The sequence below is a fragment of the Triticum urartu genome, chromosome 5A (genome assembly GCF_056163025.1).
Source record: "Triticum urartu cultivar PI428250 chromosome 5A, HENAU_Tu73, whole genome shotgun sequence".
Classification (NCBI taxonomy): domain Eukaryota; kingdom Viridiplantae; phylum Streptophyta; class Magnoliopsida; order Poales; family Poaceae; genus Triticum; species Triticum urartu.
Window position 1 is genome coordinate 4,694,708 of NC_141877.1, and position 13,872 is coordinate 4,708,579.

Below are 13,872 nucleotides of genomic sequence, written 5' to 3' on the forward strand. Positions count from 1 at the left end.
CATGGCCGGAAGCCATGATGCATCTCCCACCCTAGCCACTGTGGCGTTGCCCTCTCCTGGGCAGCACCATCTAAGCCTAGCAACTCCTTATCACTATCATCCTTTTTTTTCTTGCGAATATTTCCTATCATCTTTATTGGTAATCATGAAAAGAATATTCCATTTATGGTTTTTTTTCATCAACACAACTCGTTAGTTGTATGGCATAACACTACAAAAAAGAAATGCAGGGTGCGCCAGGTTTTCGTGAGCGGGGTTCGATTTATTTATTTATTTTAGAAAGCCTGTAGATGCTTCCCCATCTGGTTTCTTTTCTGTTTTTTTTGTTTTGTTCGGCTGGTTTTTCTTTCATTTTTTTTTCTTATTTGTCCGTCTATTTTTTCTTTTCCATTTTTTGTCTTCTTCATCAATAATCGCAAACATTTTGGCCAATACGTGGTTTTTCTCAATTAATGAACACTTATCAGATTCCTGAACTTTTCTTAAATGCACAATAGTTTTTCATATCCATGAAACCTTTTCAAATTCGTGAACATTTTTTGAAGCCTCAAACTTTTTTCTACTTAGCAAACATTTTCGAGTTTGTGAACATTTTTTGAATTTATGAACATTTTCTGAAATGTGTGAACTTTCTTCCATTTTCACAAAATAATTTGAAGCCGCAATTTTTTTAAAATTTGCAAACTTTTTCGAGTTCTTAATGTTTCTTGAATTCATGATCTTTTTTTGAAATTTGTGAACTTTTTTTGAGTGCGTCAACATTTTTGAGGATATGCGTGCTTTTTTTTTCAAATTCGTGAAGTTTTCTTGAAGATATGAACCTTTTCAAACCCACAATTTTTTTTCAGTTTTTTATTTTTCTAAACAGTTCAAAAATCGAATGCCAAGTAGTCAATGGTCAACTAGTCAACCAGTTTAACAAGGCGAGTGAGTGATCAAGGGTGAGCCAGCGAGCGAACGATGTATAGCCCATGATCCGTAGGCATGAGTACTAGTTGGAGTTTGTGGCGCCACAAGCGCTGTATAGGAGCACTCTATAAAAAATACCTCATCCCCCCTATAAACGGGGAGTTGCTTCTCCCCCATGCCATGGCGGGATGCCACGGTGCCTTTCCCACCCCAGCCAGTGTGGATTCACCCTCTTCTGAGCAACACCATTTAAGGCTAGCAACTCCTTATTCCTATCATCAGTTTTTTCTTGCGAATATTTCTTATCATCTTATTGCTGATCATAATAAAACCATATTGTTATTCGTCGTTTATGGCGCTGGTTTCTTTGTTTTTCACACACACCACCCCCCCCCCCCCACCCCCTCGCTTGTAGGCTCGTCTCATTTATGTTTTTTTCATCGACACAACTCGTTAGTTGCATGTCATAACACTAAAAAAAAAAGAAATGCAGTGTGCGCCAGGTTTTAGCGAGTGGGGTTTGATTTTTTTTTATTTTTTTAGAAAGCTTCTAGATGCTTCCCCATCTGGCTTCTTTTCTATTTTTTTGTATTGTTCGGCTGTTTTTTTTCTTGCTCCTTCTCCTTCTCCTTTTTCCTTTTTTTCCTTTATCCTTTTCCCATTTTGTCTTCTTTTCAATAATCACAAACATTTTGGAAATTTCACAATTTTTTATAAATTCAAGAACAAGTTTTCAAATTCATGAACTTTTCTCAAATTCACAATATTTTTCCAATTTCATGAATTTTTTCAAATTCATAAACATTTTTTTGAATCCACAAACTTTTTTTATATTATCAAACTTTTTTGCGTTTGTTAACATTTATTGAATTCATGAACTTTTTCTGAAATGTGTGAATTTTGTTCCATTTTCGCAAAGTAATTTTTGAACATTTTTCGAGTTTGTCAAAAAAAATAGAATTGCTGAGCTTTTTTTCAAGAAAAAAGCCATGAATTTTTTCGAAGTTTGTTAACCTTTTCATACTCACAAACTTTTTTCCCATTCTAAAATTTATTAATATTTTTAAAAGGTCAATCGTCAACCGGTCAATGGTGAACTGGTCAACCAGTTGAACCAGGCGAGCAAGCGAGTTAGGGTGAGGATGCGGGCAAGCCAGCAAGGTATTGCTAGGCAGGCCCATAACGCGCGGGTGTCAGCGCTAGTTGGAGTTTGCGGCGCCACAAGCGCTGTATAGAATTACTCCATAAAAAACACCTCAACCCCCCTATAGAGGGGAAGTTGCATCTCCCCCAAGTCAAAGCGGGAAGCCACAGTGCCTTTCCTGCCCTAGCCATTGTGGCGTCACCCTCTCCTGAGCAGCACCATCTACCTGCGAATATTTCCTATCATCTTATTGCAGATTGTAAAAAACATATTCCCATTCGGCGTTTATGGCATTGTTTTTTTTTCGTACACAACGCACACTCTCCTCGCTCGTGGGTAACTTTATCCATAAGTATTATTGAGTCCATCAAAATTGACACTATGGGTTGAATATTGCTAATATCATCTTCTCATCAATTTTTCTCAACACCTAAGTCTTTCTAGAGACTTTCTCGCATGCATGGTTATTCTTTGTTTACATCACATTCTTTTTAAAAACTAGTCCAACACCAAGTCTCATTTATCTGGATTAAACAAAACAAAGGTTACTAAATATTTTTCCTACAAGAACAAAACCTTCGTTTTAACCTTTACAGACACTACTGCTACAGCCATTCTAAGAAATTTAAGTGCAAAAGACGAGAGTCGTAGGAGTCGTAGGACATACCTTCACGATAATGAATTTCCACACTTCACATCCTTAAGGACGAGTTCCTCGTTGCCCGGCGTAGATCAACCCTGCTGTGAAAATATAAACAAGATTGTGAACGAAAATGCGGGGCAAAAGCAAAAGAGCAAAGCAAAATAAACAATATTCTAGTTTTTGTTTTTTGAAAGCTAACTTGCAAAAAAAAAAATGCAACCGGCAAAAGGAAAAACAAAAAAACAACAAATAAAAAGCAAAGTGTTGAAACAAACCAACATGAGTGTTTGAAGCTCATCAAGCTGAAGTACAACCTCATTACAACCTTAAAAACAAATCCCGTCACATCTTGATGTAGACATAGAAGTGACCTCCCCAAGTTTAAGCTTTTGCAAGCCCAAACCAGTGAGATCATTGTGGTGGTGGGTATTTCGTAGTCCTTCTTTGCCTCCATTTGGAGAAGTTGTAAGCCATGTACACGGACATGTCTCGAATGGACGCGGCGAGGTTGCTCATGTACTTATGGAGCCATCAAGGTTGTGGATGTCGACGCCCGTGGTGTATGGCACATCTTCTTGGGGCTGATTATCCTTACCAGAAACTATTCTAAGCAATTGTCTCTCCTTACCAGAAAAACAATCATTTGTATCACTATGCTGAACTGCAGTTTTGTCTCGGTGTATGTTTATATATAAATATTTATGACCATTCATCATTGAAATATATAGCATGCTTATGTCATCCAGTCACCTGATTCTCAGATAATCCACACTATAATTTCCATGTTTGATTAGTTCTTGTTATTAACTAAAAAACTATTAATTGTTGATGCACCTGTATATATATGCTTCTAGCTAGATAATTAAACTAGTGATATGCTGGATGTGCCAAAAATAAGGTATTATCAGTACACCTATAATTTTTGCGGCGCACAAACTAAGGCACTCCTAAAGTATGCACTAGTGGTTGGGGCGCCACCTTGTGTCGCTACTTGAGAGGAAGCTGTGCGCATATTTTTATTTTAAAATAGTACATAGAGTCCCTAAAACACATCTTAGAAAAAAAATCCTAACCTTCATCTAAAAAAAGAAGTAAAAAGGAAAAAAAATACCACCATAGCCTACCAGCAAGCGCCACTTTGCATAACCCTTCATCTTCTATATCTAAATAGCTAGGCCCCACTAGGCTATTTCTCTCAACATGCAAGTATGCCACCTCACCATTCAACATGTATGGAAAAAGGTCCACCACAACATGCAATCATGCATAATAAAAAAGCACCTCCTATTATGATATTTACATTATACAATAATCAAACACCACAAATCATATTTATTTTCAGTTTTAGTTCTCATATAATCACTCTAAATATTCATGTTTCATATAACCAATTCTAACTGAATATATTAGAAAAAAAATTCCGTGACAACGTGCGGGGGTATCATCTAGTTTAAAAAATACCAGAGGTCCAACCTCCATCTAGAGAAATAATACATTTAAAAAATAATCCTCACCTTCATTTAAAAAATTCAAAAGATTGCTCGCCGCGGCCAACCAGCTTGCGCCACATGGCATAGCTGGTTGGCCGCCATTCACGCAACACTTAATGGGTTTGAAAAAATACCAGAGGTCCTAACCTCCATCTAAAAAGAAAAAATATATTTAAAAAATAATCCTCATCTTCATTTAAAAAATTTAAAAGATTGCTCACCGCGGCCAACCAGCTTGCACCACGTGGCATAGCTGGTTGGCCGCCATTGGCGCAACATTTAATGTGTTTAATAATTAATGTCTAGCGGAGCTTAACCGGCCGGCCTAGGTATTCCATGGCATATATTCGTACGTACTTTCTTTCTTCTTCTTTGACCCTGCATGCATATATGCTACTTAATTAAGTAAGATCATTGAGAGGCCAACTAACTGCTAGCAGGAGTATTCCATCCTTTCTGCTTCCCTGCCGTTCACCCATTTGTCATTCCCTTGAGGAGAGTACACGGTGCTCTTACGTAGAAGTACTACTTAAGTACATGTAGCTAGGTCAACATGCATGGTGGTCGACCATTGGAATCTAGCATTTCACTTATGTTGTCATGCTTAATACTTTTGTGGTTATGCTTCATACTTTGGTTGTTGGTGCTTACCAGGCGGATTATTCGCCCTTTGTTCTTCATAGTATTGTCAACTCAATCATGTCCTTGAGTATATGTAGGCAAACGTCTGTCGACCACCCCCTGCCAAAAGGAAAACATCGGCCGACCATTGGAATCTAGCATTCCACTGTTGTTGGAGTGATTAATACTTAATTTCGCCGCTATGCTTACAGTGTTGATTATTCGCCGTTCATTGCTTTTTCATGGTATTGTCAAATAGGCTTTGTCCTTCATACAAAAGACTATTGACAAGTTTAGAGTAAATTCCCCTTTTTAGCGTGGATATTGGCCAAGTTATAAATTGTACCATGTAGAGCTAGTACGCGAGATGCCAAAGTTGGTGCCATGTCATATTAGGGCTCAGTGTGGGAGCGTGTAAGAGCAACTCCAATGGGTGATCCATTTTGTCGGTTTGGATGATTCGACAGAAAACGTAGCCCAACAGGGCGACCCAAACGGACGCGCATGTCCGCGTGCTGTCCGTTTGTCATCCACCCCGACCCAAACTGAGCTCAAATTTGTGCCACAAATGGGTCCATGATGGACAAAAGCGGGCGCTCCTCTCGTCCGCTGCTACCCTCCCGTGTCTGCCATGGTCCTACTAGTCAGCGACACAACACGAGCCGCTGCAGCGAGATCCCAACCCAGCCGAGCGCCGCCACGAGCTGCCGTCCTCAACGGCGAGGCCTCCGCCTTCTCCGTCGTCCTCGCCGGGAGGCCTCGGGTCACCCGTGCGGCCGCTCGCCCCGCCCGCCGCGCGCCCCGCGTCCTCAGCTCGCCGCGCGCGTCGCCGCTCGCCGCGCCACCTCGTCCGCGCCCGCCGCGTGCCTGCTCGCCCAGCTTGCCGTCGAGGCCACCGGCGCAGGCCGTCGTGGTGCTCGCCGTCGCGCTTGAAGGCCGGGCGCCAGATGTGGCGCGCAGCGTCGTAGATGGCGCCTGCCCGCTCTTGAAGACGAAGGAACCCGCGCAGGATGCAACTCCTCCTCATCCGTCCACGACCTCTAGAACAGCCGCCTCGAGTCCTCCGCCATGCGTGTCCGTTTTTGCATCTTGTGTGTTGGGTTCATCCACCAGCCATGCGTATCCGTCTCATATCCACTAGGCGGACGAACGACCCAAACGGACAAAATCCATGTCTGTTTGGGTCTCCCCGTTGGAGTTGCTCTAATGGAGTTGGAGAAGATTGAGTGTCCTCCAAGTCTAGAGAGAAGACTGAAGCAGCGGGTGACCGGCAGTTGCGGTAGAGCAAGGTGGAAGAACAACACCTCTTATCGCGGGGTCATGATGATCAATGATGATGATAGCGACGAGGAAATCATATGATAGGGTTGTTGGCTTGCACTAGGTGGGGATATCTAAATCACCCATAGGGGACTCCTGCCATCTTACTTTCTTTTGACTTGGATTTCGTTAGCAAGGAACGAGGTTACTCGCGTAGTCCTCAAGAGGGCAACACAGGTAAAACCCAAAACCCTAGTCGTTGTATTAAAAAAACTAGTCATGTCGCTGTCCTCTCTCATTGCCCTTGCTACCGCTAGAGGACGCTAGCTAGCAATGCACGCTCGATCGGCGCTGGCAATGGGAGTTGGTTCTATCCCGCAGCATAGTGACAACCCTGACCGACATGGCTCCACATTTGTTGGAGAGGTGGCCCCAGCATGGATCGACTAATGGCCATGCTCCTCACCAACATGGTGGGGAAGCCTTGTGGTGTAGCGGATCATTTTTAGGGCCATCTGTAGTCACACCCTTAGCTTGGCCGTTGACATGCGCATCTAAGCATGTACGAGAGGTGGTTGCCTGGACGAATGCTTTATTTAACGTCTTCCCTCTCTCAATGATAGGGATCTAAAGTGGTGTGGTAGCAACTGGAGGCGGGACGAGGAGGCCTCAATCCTCCTCTAGCGTATCCTTGGGATTTCTCAGCGCTGTGATCTGGCTAGTGAGAGAACATCAAACGATAAAGAGGATGATGTGGGTGATAGTTTCAACAACAAGCATGTAGATTCTCTGGGCGAAAAGACATGATCTCGCCTCAAGCTAGATCATGCATTATTGATGACTTTCCATCGTGTCCTTTGTTGAAGGTGTTGGCTTGAAGTTTTGCTTCGATGATGATGATCCGAAGTTTGAACTTTTGGTTGGATCCATCAGTACTAGCGCACGTGCAACCATCCCTTCCAGATATGGTTTAGGACCAACTTTTTGGATCTCTACCGGGTTTTGTTTAGTTGCAACAAAATATGCTAGTATTTTCCTCTATGCATCTACATAAAGAAAGAACCATATGTGTTAAAGAGCTAGTACCTTCTTTGGTAGATCAAACAAAAAACATGCTCCAAAATGTACCACAACAATAAATCTACTGCCCACAACAGAATAACTAAATTATACCCTGGTTTTATAGTTCGCCTTTTGTGCTTTTTCCTTGATGCTATCCAACTTAAATATTTTTACATGAATCGGTGTTATTTTCTTCTTATGAAACTTATCATGAATGCCCCTTTTCCCTTTATTTTCCGGCGACTGTGGATACACATGATCATTGGAATTTATTAAGATATACAAAGTAAGAACGAGAATATTAGTATTAAACTGTTGCCATTATTTTTTACTACTCTCATAAACAAATGAAGCGAACTTGTAGTTAATTATCGAACAACTAAGTAGTTGTAGGTACTGGATGTTCTGAACCCTCCAGTATATGCCAAATCTCTCACAATGTAGGGACTAGAAATAATATTAGAATGAGAAAACTATGTCTTCCATTGTAGTTCATCATGAGAATGAGGATTCATAATATGACATTTCATTGATATACAATTAGCATTGGATGCGACATATCTCTCTTAGTGCCTCAAGTCACTAAGATAGGATTGTGTTATTCATAAATTTTAATAATTGATACTTCATCAATCGAAGAACATGTAGCTAACAAGTAAAAAAAACATAGGAAAAAACATCAAAATTATAACAATATTGTAATTATTATAAAATAATAATCACATAAACCTTCTTTCAGATATTGCAATAATTTTTTATTTTATTTGATATATGAATTCCCAATTCACATAATTAAAATTACACTTGAGACATACATAGAGACCAGATAGTTTTAATGGTAATTGTTAACACATTATATAGTAAAGCACTTCTATGAACCAAATAGGAAAATAGCTTCTGAAGTTAAGAAAAAAAGAACAAAATCATAATACTGCATGGTTTTTCCGGTGCCCTCGGATCTATTTGTAGAATGTTTTTTCTATTATTTGTGGTCATCTTAGTGTTTTTAAAATATCTTTGCTTAGGGTTCTAGAGTTTACAGGTGTCCGAAATATTTTGATAGATGTTTGGCACACCTGACCTAAGAGAGTCCTCACTAACTTGTTTATCTCAACATGCAAGCATGGCACATCATCATACAACTATGGATAGGATAAGGCCTATCTCAACATGCACGATGCGTGGAAAAAGAACCACCACCACATGCAACCATGTATGTGAAAAATATTTTTCATTCTATTATTCTACTTATATTCAATTAATATTTACAACTACACACAATTAAAATATAATAAATCATATGTATTTTTAATTTGGTCCATATTTTATTAATCCAAATATTTATATTTCATACAATCAAATTTAATTGAAATATATTGCAATCGATTCCCACAACAACGCGCTAAGTATCATCTAGTTACTACTAAACAAGTTATCACTTCAAAATGTCAAAAAGTTCCATCACGTATATTTTGGGTATCCATTTGAAGCAATGTAGCATTAATGAAATGGTCCAGATGATATAAATTTCTTCAAATGTTATATTCAGTAACTACCCATGGTGAACCATTCACACATATGGCTCACATAAAGAACCATATGTCAATTAGTCCATGATAGATGTGATTAACGATCAAAGAGTTACTTATATGGATCCGTTCAATTGATCTTTTTTTTAAATGTTGATATGTAAAACTTCTCGTTATTCAATCTATTGGGTTAATCAATCCTCTATGCCATGCCTATTTAACTTGAGATTTTGATGATCTAAGGTAACCAAGGTAAATACAGTAGTAAAAGCTTTAAATATTTGACAATTAGACAATGAGGGTGCAACAATTGATGAAAGGGAAAAGATATGGATTATCTCATTCTTTAACAATGAAAGTATAATAAGTATGGTTTATACCATACGAGGCAGCAGTGGACTCAAATCCAAGCTTTTGATGTCCAGACAAAGGTTAATTATGAATTGTATATGTTGAGTGAGCAGAAAAATTTCCATCTATAATATTATCAAATGCAGAAACCTTGTGCTAGCACACAGAATTAGGTCCAGCTAGCATGGTACTCCATAAGAAACGAATCATCTCCATCTATAATATGACAATACAGGGATTCTTGGCAAGACAGAGCCAGCTGCTGTGAATCATGCTAGTACGCAGTGCAGTCTAGCTGTCTTGGTACCAACCAGAGTGGAGCTCAAGCATGGATCGATCGGAGCCAATAGACAGATTGATACCCAATTTGATTGGACAAGAACAAGGTACATTACAAACTGATTAATCGATCGACGGACGATCTTAGCAACAACTAGGCACGATGACTGAAAATCTTAGTTGTTGATCAGTTGATTAATTACTAGCAATGGTACGTATGATAATCCTCTTATTTGGATCAATGATCAGGTGGCGATGATGGAGTATGGCTCCACGATGAAGAGCGGCCTCTGGCGGAGCTGCCGGCACCGCCGCACGCTCTGCACCAGCTCCTCCCTGTCCCCCACCCGCGACGTGAACAGCAGCGCCGCGCTCTCCTTCTCCTCCTCGTCGACCTCGTCCTCGTCCTCCTCGTCGGACTGCATGCCCGTGGACGCCGCGGCCACCGCGGCCGCCAGCGCCGTCGTGGACGACGGCACCCGGCGCATCCCCGGCGTCACTGGCGGAGCGGCCTCGTCCTCGGCACCACCTCCAAAGCAGCGCGACGGGGACGTGTCGTCGCTGCTAGCGGCTGGCGCACCGCCCACGAACTTGTTGATGACGATCCTGGAGCACCGCTGCGCCTTGCCGGACGCCGCCACCACCTCCACCACCGTGCCCCTGTCCACCACCTCCACCTCGTCCTCCTCCTCCTCTTCCTCTTCGTCCTCCTCGTCATGACGTGGCTCTTGCACCATGCTCTGCTCCTGGTGTTCATGCTGTGGTTGCACCATGCTCTGCTCCTGGTGTTCATGCTGTGGTTGCACCATGCTCTGCTTCTCATGTTCGCCAACAGAGTCCGAGGCAGAGGAGCAGTCCACGAAGCAGAGCTTGAGGCGGCCGTCCTGGCGCTGGGCGTGGAGGTACACCTGGGGCTTCACGGCCACGGCCTCCAGCACGAGGCGCCCGTCGCGGCGGTGCGGGCGCACCCGCAGGCACGGCCCGGCATCGTCGCCGCGCCGACGCGACATGGACGGCAGCGGCGGCGGGAACGCGCGCTGAGGCCGCGCGCGGTGGTACTGCACCGCCTTCAGCGTCAGCTCCTCCTCCTCCTCTTCGCCTTCTTGCAATGCCGGCGGCGAGACGAAGTCGGCGGCGACGGTATCGTCGGTATGGTGGGAAGTCGGCGGCGCGTAGAGGAGGGATGCCAGGTCGAGAAAGTCGCCGCGGGTGCCGGTCTCGCAGCCGAGGCTCTCGGTGCAGAGGACGAGGCTCTCGTGGCTCATGGACCGCCGCACCGTCGCCATCGGGTAGGTCGCCTTGGCCTTGGCCGGCGTGGGCGGGGCCTTGGTGGCGCAGTCGTCGTCGGCCGGGGCCTGGATGGCGCTCCACATGTCCAGCTGCTGCGACGGTGGCATCGGCGCCGGCATGCGAGTGCGAGTGTGAGGAGGAGGGACGTCCAGCGCCGGCATGACATGGCACACCGCCACCGTCATCTCGAACGATCTACAAAAAGATCGCAGCCGAAGGTGGAGATGAAGCTTGCTGGAGGAATGAGTGAGTGAGATGAGTGAGGTGGTGAGGGGGGTTGGGAGGGTATTTATAGGCGGGAAGGGGGAGCCTTTTCAGCCGTCCAAACACAACAGAGGAGGAATCCACCTATCCATCCTCTAACAAATTTTACTTAGTACATTCCATCTCTTCTTGTCCTTAGCAGCTAATACTACTAGTAGTAAATGAACACTAGGGGCATTTCGGCTCAAGCATCCCACTGTCTTCTGCTTTATTTGCTGTTTCCACTACTTACTTGTAGTGTCTTTTTTTTAGGGTGGGGGGGGGGGGGCAATTCTGTGCACAAACTGCAAACTGCACTATGAAGAACATAATTTTAAAGATTAGCGGCTGGCTTGGCCATTGCTCCTTAATACTTAAAACTATTGTCACACACAACAAATGCCCATTTCCAAAATTGTACTACTAGCAAGTAATTAATATTCTTCTCATCCGATAATATCTACTCCCTCCTTTTCGGTTTATAAGACTTATCTCAACTTTTTTGTTTTTTCAATTTAGAGGGCTCATCTTCATTTCATTTTTAGTTTTCAATGCGCATTACATCTTTGCATGCAAGAATTAAAAAAGAACACACCAATGCATGTAATGTTCCTACTCATCTAGTGGCTAAGTATGCATGCACTATAATTAATTCAAATTAATGCATGCGTTTATTTGGGGTAGTTTGTAAAATACGAAATACATTCCTCCACTCAGAAAATGCCTTGGTTGATGAGATTTGAGATTTGAGCCATATAAACCAGAAGGTAGGGAGCAGCTATCAAAGCTTTACAAGCAAATATGTAAGGGCATCTCCAATGGTGACCTGCAAATTCTCTCCGGGTTCCGTCCGCGGACAGGCGGAACTGTCTGTGGACACGGATGCGGGCACCGACCATTTAATGCTAAGAGCATCTCCAGCCGCGTCCCCAACAGGCCACCAGGCCACTTTTTCGGCGCCGGCGCCAAAAAAACGCCCCAGTCGCGCCTCCAGGACGTCGAAAAATGCCGGTTCGGCCCTTTTTTCCGCCCGGCGGTCACAGGCCAAACCCGGCGCACTGGGGCAGTTGGGGGCTCCGGCGCAAGGGAAAAGCGCGGCTAGCCCACGCCGTCAGGGGAAAAGTCAAGGTTTTCTTCCCTGACTCGCCTCCCACCGCCCGCGCCCTCGGCCGCCAGTAGCTATATCCCGGCGCCGCCCGCCGCCTTTCACCACTAGATAGCCATTCCACGCCGGAAAAATAGCAGAGCTTCGCCGCGGCAGCCCCTCCAACAGCAGCTGGGCGTTTCCGGCCGTCGTTTCCGGCCATGGAGGGGCAGTTTAGCGGCGGGGACACGCCCACCGGGCGCAAGGTGTTTGGCGATTTTCCTGCCTCGGCGATGGACTCGGATGACGAGGAAGCGCTCGCCGCGCTGCTGGAGGAGGAAGCCGAGGCCGACGTCCAGGAAGAAGAGCATCTCATGGTGCTCGCCGCCCTCGCCCAGCTGCTGGCGAGCAATGAAAAGCCGCGGCGAGGTGGCTCGGCGCCGGGGCGGGTGAAAGCAAAGAACCGGCATCGTCTCGAAGGCTACTGCATGCTCTACTCCGACTACTTCGTCGATGCTCCACTTCATGGCGAGAAAACATTTCGGCGCCGTTATCGAATGAGCCGAAAGCTCTTCCTCAGGATTATGAATTCCATCCGGGAGTTCGACAACTACTTCAAGTGCAAGATGGATTGCACCGGCGCCCTTGGATTCACCTCCATCCAGAAGTGCACGGCAGCGATGAGGATGCTTGCATACGGAGATCCCGATGATTCACTCGACGACTATGGGCGCATGGTCGAGTCCACCAGCATAGAGTGTTTCTACAAGTTCGGTCGGACAGTGCTGGCAGTGTTTGGACCGCAATACTTGAGAACACCCAATGCGGAAGACATTGCTCGGATCCTAGCACAGAATGCAGCAAGAGGATTTCCTGGGATGCTTGGAAGCATCGACTGCATGCATTGGAAATGGAAGAATTGCCCATTTTCTTGGCAGGGGATGTACAAAGGCGCCAAAGGCGGTTGCAGTGTGGTACTTGAGGCGGTGGCCACACAGGACCTCTGGATTTGGCACTCCTTCTTTGGTATGCCAGGAACTCACAATAACATCAACGTGCTGCAGTGCTCTCCTGTCTTTGCCAAGCTTGTTGAAGGTCATTCTCCTCCGGTGAACTTCGAGATCAATGGGCGGCACTACAACAAGGGGTACTATCTAGCTGATGGCGTCTATCCGAGATGGTCGACATTTGTGAAGACGATGTCAAACCCTGTGCCAGGAGGCAAGAACGCCTGGTTTGCGAAGGTTCAAGAGGCTTGCAGGAAGGATGTCGAGCAGGCATTTGGTGTGCTCCAATCTCGATTAGCTGTTGTCCGGTACCCCGCTCAGACCTGGTCGAAAGATCAAATGTGGGAGATTATGACTTGCTGTGTCATCTTGCACAACATGATCATCGAGAGTGAGCAAGGAGACCCAGTGTTTGACACTGAACCATACTACAGACAGGGTCCTCTAGACGAAGTCGATCACCAGCTACCGGCAACCTGGACTGCCTATCTCAGTATGCGTCAGGAGATCCAAGACCCACAGGTGCATCATCAACTGCAGCAAGATCTGATAGAGCATCTATGGAGGCTCAAGGGCGACGCCGGGCGCGACGTGTGATGAAATATGAGTTTTTATTTGTTGAACTATATAATTTGTATTGAACTATTTGTTGTTGTATTATTTTGTTGAATTATTTGATATTTCTGTGATGAAATATGTGGTAAAAAAATTTATGTGCATAATTGAATGCCGAACAACGGCGAACCACGCCGAATATGGGCCTATTATCGCCCATATGGGCCCTTTATTCGCCGAAATGGGGCTGAAAAGTGGGCCAATATCGGCGCCTGGGGGCGACGACTGAGCGCGAAACCGCCCCCAGCGCCGATTGTATCGCCGGCTCGCCCTCAGGGGGCGATTTTTATGTGTGCTGAGGGGCGAACGGCTGGAGATGCTGTAACATATATATGTGCGACAGTA

At 44.9% G+C, this 13,872-nt stretch overlaps 1 protein-coding gene and 1 pseudogene across 1 annotated transcript; both read right to left on the reverse strand.

Moving 5' to 3' along the window:
* Window positions 1-9,362: 9,362 nt before the first annotated feature.
* On the reverse strand, window positions 9,363-10,827 carry LOC125506691 (uncharacterized). The gene has a single exon (XM_048671445.2). It carries the CDS (start codon window positions 10,761-10,763, stop codon window positions 9,534-9,536), a length of 1,230 nt encoding a protein of 409 aa, XP_048527402.2. The 5' UTR covers window positions 10,764-10,827; the 3' UTR covers window positions 9,363-9,533.
* A 775-nt stretch (window positions 10,828-11,602) lies between these two features.
* Window positions 11,603-12,432, reverse strand: LOC147967339 (uncharacterized; annotated as a pseudogene).
* Between the last annotated feature and the right edge of the window lie 1,440 nt (window positions 12,433-13,872).

Excerpts from the sequence above, each read along its gene's own strand:
- LOC125506691 (XM_048671445.2), bottom strand. The coding sequence starts at position 10,763 with ATGACGGTGGCGGTGTGCCATGTCATGCCGGCGCTGGACGTCCCTCCT.